General features: G+C 26.8%; 1 protein-coding gene across 1 annotated transcript in view; it reads right to left on the minus strand.

The window, feature by feature from the left end:
- Window positions 1–362: 362 nt before the first annotated feature.
- Window positions 363–3916, minus strand: part of LOC136795333 (uncharacterized) — a 6601-nt gene continuing 3047 nt past the window's right edge. Inside the window, exons 2-5 of the mRNA XM_067045513.1 lie at window positions 1102–1164; window positions 921–1010; window positions 790–838; window positions 363–476 (exon numbers count right to left, since the gene is read on the minus strand). Coding sequence (XP_066901614.1) covers window positions 460–476; window positions 790–838; window positions 921–1010; window positions 1102–1164 — 219 coding nt within the window. The 3' untranslated portion in view covers window positions 363–459. The remainder of the gene's footprint in view (window positions 477–789; window positions 839–920; window positions 1011–1101; window positions 1165–3916) is intronic.

Genomic DNA, 3916 nt, shown 5'->3' on the forward strand with positions numbered 1-3916 from the left:
GACTGTCAGATTGAAACGGAAAATAACGAGCCAATTCAGTCGTCTTCTCCGTTTCAATCTGACAGCCCTGAAGGAGCCCTGCAAAGTAGAGCGAAACGTTGATTAACGTTTATTTACGTTTACGGTTAAGTTATTGAACGCCATCCGAACTATCTTCCTACAACCTACTTCATAAGGTCAACTATCTTCTGCAAAAATTTTAGATAGATAAAGTAATTTTTTGAATCTCCTAATTTAAAAAAAAAAAAAAACAGAAAGAAAGTCACCGTAATTTGAAATTAAATTTTCGAAAATTTAAAAAATTAAAATAATTCGCAACTAAAGGCAGAATTACAAAATAAAAGAACAAACTATCTTAGTATTTTCATTTATTTAAAGATAAATATATATGTACAAATCCTATAATGTAACTTGGCATGTCGCATCTGTAAGAATGGAACAAAAGGAGAATAATTTTCGTCACTTTATGGTTGAACCTGCAACATATTTAAGAATTTATAATTTTAATTTTCGTGCAAAATGCAGTTGTGAATACAACTAATTAAACATTTACTGTTCTGAATTAGTGTGGATATTCTATAACGTAATTTTGTAATGCTTATTTAAAATACTAGTACTTTTCGGTTTTTCTTTTACGTAATAATTTTTAAATGATCTAAAATGTTATTTTTTTTTTACTCCAACATTAAATTTAACCGGAACTTTTTTTTTATGGAACTTGAACTGGTTACTTTTTCACAAAATTTATTTAAATACATAATTAAAAAATAAATATAATGAAATATTTACCTGTCAATTGCAACAAGTAAGTAATCAATGTAAGATAACCTGTGAGTGTCTGAAATAAAAAAGAATATATATATTTTTTTTGTTTATTGAATTTATTTATTATAACTTGTAAATTGACATCAATTTCTTACAGATGTTAACAGCGGATACCCAATGTTGTAAAATCCACAAGCTGTCGGCTTCACGTTCCACTCCATAGATAAGTACTGCTGAAAATCGCACTGGAATAAATTGATTTAAAAAAAATTCTTTCAATATTTTTTTCCGTTTAAATCTAATAGCATATCTACTTATAGTGTTTATTCTTCTTACCTCATCACCAATTTTGTTACCGTCGAGCAAGATGGTGAGAAGTTCAATGTTGAACTTACGTGCCTAAAAATTAAATTAAAAATGAAAATAATGGCATCTAAAATTCGTTCACATAATATTAATAATAACATTACAAATTAATACACCATGTTTAAGAGATAATATTTGAGGGGCTCCATCCCCATCTTCAGAACTAAAATTGCTAGAATTAATATTACATTATATTGATATATAGAAAAACACTGGAAGTATTTATATACATAACAGAAAATATTAACACAACGAAAATAAATTAACTACTACCAATAATACATGTCCTAATAAATAGGTACAATGAGTTTGGAAACAAAATGAAATTAAAAACGTTTGCCAAGTATATTCGTCAGTACAATCTCCTCTCTCTCTTTTTTTTTTTTTTGTTATCTATAATCCTTTTATATTCTCCTGAAAATTCAGTTTTCTCAAAATTCGTATAGGGTCATAGTGCTTAACAATTTTATTTATCAAAAATTGAAAGTCAAGAGTAATTAAATTATATTATTACAAGGTTTTTAAATGTGCAAATACTAGAATGATAAAAAACGTTTTGATAAAACCTACTGAGTATTAAATACAGAAATTTTGGTTTTGAATTTGGGAATGGCACCGCTATATATAAAAATGTTAAATATTTATAACGATATATTAGTTAATGATTAACAAAATATATGATGGAAGTTGCAAAAGAAAGGTTTGTTTTGAATAAACTATACATACAAGATGAAATTACTACAAATTATATAATGAGTTATGTGAAACTTTATGATTGCTGATTGATATATTTATAATAAAATCTTATCATTAACACATCGAGTGACCCATAAAAATTTACGACCCTTCACTACCTATTTTATATTAGTAGCATGAATCAGGTTTGTCAACACTAAATCTGACATTGAAAAATTATTAATAATATTAAAAATATGTATCCTTTGCCGTCAGTACTTTAGCGATTAAATTGTGAAATTGTTTTACAATGATCTATATTTCTGATTTTATATTTTTTCGTAATGTTAAACTTAAAAATATAATACACCACAATGGCTACAATAAAGTTATAACTCAAAAATCATGATATTTGAATTAATACAACAGGATCAATGACAATAATGTAAACTTTTAAATAGTCGAGTGTTATTTGTTAGCTTCCAAGATAAATTGTGCCATTTTCATTATGTTGTTTTATAGTTTCAGCGAAACTAATGTTAAATATTTAAAACTTCAAAGTATTCATTAATTCAAAAATTATAACATTCACTTGAAGCAAGTGAGTGATATAATAAAATCTAATTAGTATTTTGTTCACTTTTTAATAAATAAATGACGTAGAAAGAGATATGTTAAGACAAGATAAGGTATATACAGTATATCCATACTGACTACAAATCATTCGTTTAATAACTTAGCAAATGTTGCATAAAATTTAAAAGGTGAAGGAGGAATGAATAATACCATAAAGACACATGGCTAATAGTTGAACTAACATTGTTGGCAAAATGTTTTCCATTTGGTTGTTTAATATTATTGCCATTAATGGAAAATATAATATCGATGACCAACCTCTCAGATTTAAATAAAAATGTTATATTTCCGAGAAAATTAAATAAATTAGTTACGATTTTAACGTATCCAGTAATTCTATATCTATTAATTCTCTCTGGTTTTTCTAGACCATTTATTTTATTTAACACTTTTTGACATCACTTAAGACATTTTAGTAATCCAAAATTAAGTTGTTTTTGTTTTATTGCTTCATATTATTAATTCTTGGTACTACCTATCTCGTCAATTAAAACTCAGTACTAGTTTTTATATTTTGAAAAACTAACTTGTATTATTAAGAAATAATATTTATAAATTTATGTCTATTTATTAATTTAAGAGTTGATTTAAAAAAAAAAAAAGATCATATATTGATAATCCTTTCTATTCAATTAGGTTTTCATCAAACAATATTTTTTGAAAATCAAATATCGGTTAGTAAATTAAAAACTAATTAAAAACAATCTACAGTTATCGACTTAGGAATCATTGATAACGTCAATATAAACTTCAAAGTAACGAGTTGAAAATCCAATATTTAGGTAAACATAAGGGACTGCGAGGCAAATGGTTCGACACATGTGTGGGTGGAACTCGCATAATCAGCAATGGTAATGGCTAATCTTTTTGAAGTTGGAGAAAAACTGTTCGAGGCTAGATGACGCCAGTATAGGGCAATTAGTACAAGAGCCGGGAAGCAAAAAGGCAGTTATCTCACCTAAATTTTTGATTACTTTGATGAAAGCTATATATAATTAATAGTCAAAATTGATGAGACTGCCAAGTGTAGGTAGGGGGAATAAAAAATGGTCTTTAAGGCAAAACCTTAAAAAACACTAATTTTTCATTCGAAGCGCTATATCTTAAAAACTACCAACAACACCCAACAACACTAGAAAACCTCAGAGCACATTGTTTAAAGAAGAGTAAATTTGCTGAAATATTAGCCTTAAAAGAGCTATTTACGTCCAATAGTTCTCAAGCTTTTTAAAAAGCGACATTTCTTAAAAATCTATTGAAAGATTAGTACTACCCAAATTAAAGCTAGTACAATCGACTATATAGAAGTTTATGACCTTTACATTTGTAGGAATAGTTGTTTTCAAGATATATGCAAAAATAAATTGATTTATAGTTGATCGGACAATAAGTTTGATTTATGAAAAACTTCATTTCAGAAACCATTTGACGTACAGATGTCTGCCAGCGCTCAAATTAAAGCTAGTTAAATTTA

The sequence above is a fragment of the Halyomorpha halys genome, unplaced genomic scaffold, assembly GCF_000696795.3.
Source record: "Halyomorpha halys isolate HHAL.00 unplaced genomic scaffold, Hhal_1.1 Scaffold48.1, whole genome shotgun sequence".
NCBI classification, from domain to species: Eukaryota; Metazoa; Arthropoda; class Insecta; order Hemiptera; family Pentatomidae; genus Halyomorpha; species Halyomorpha halys.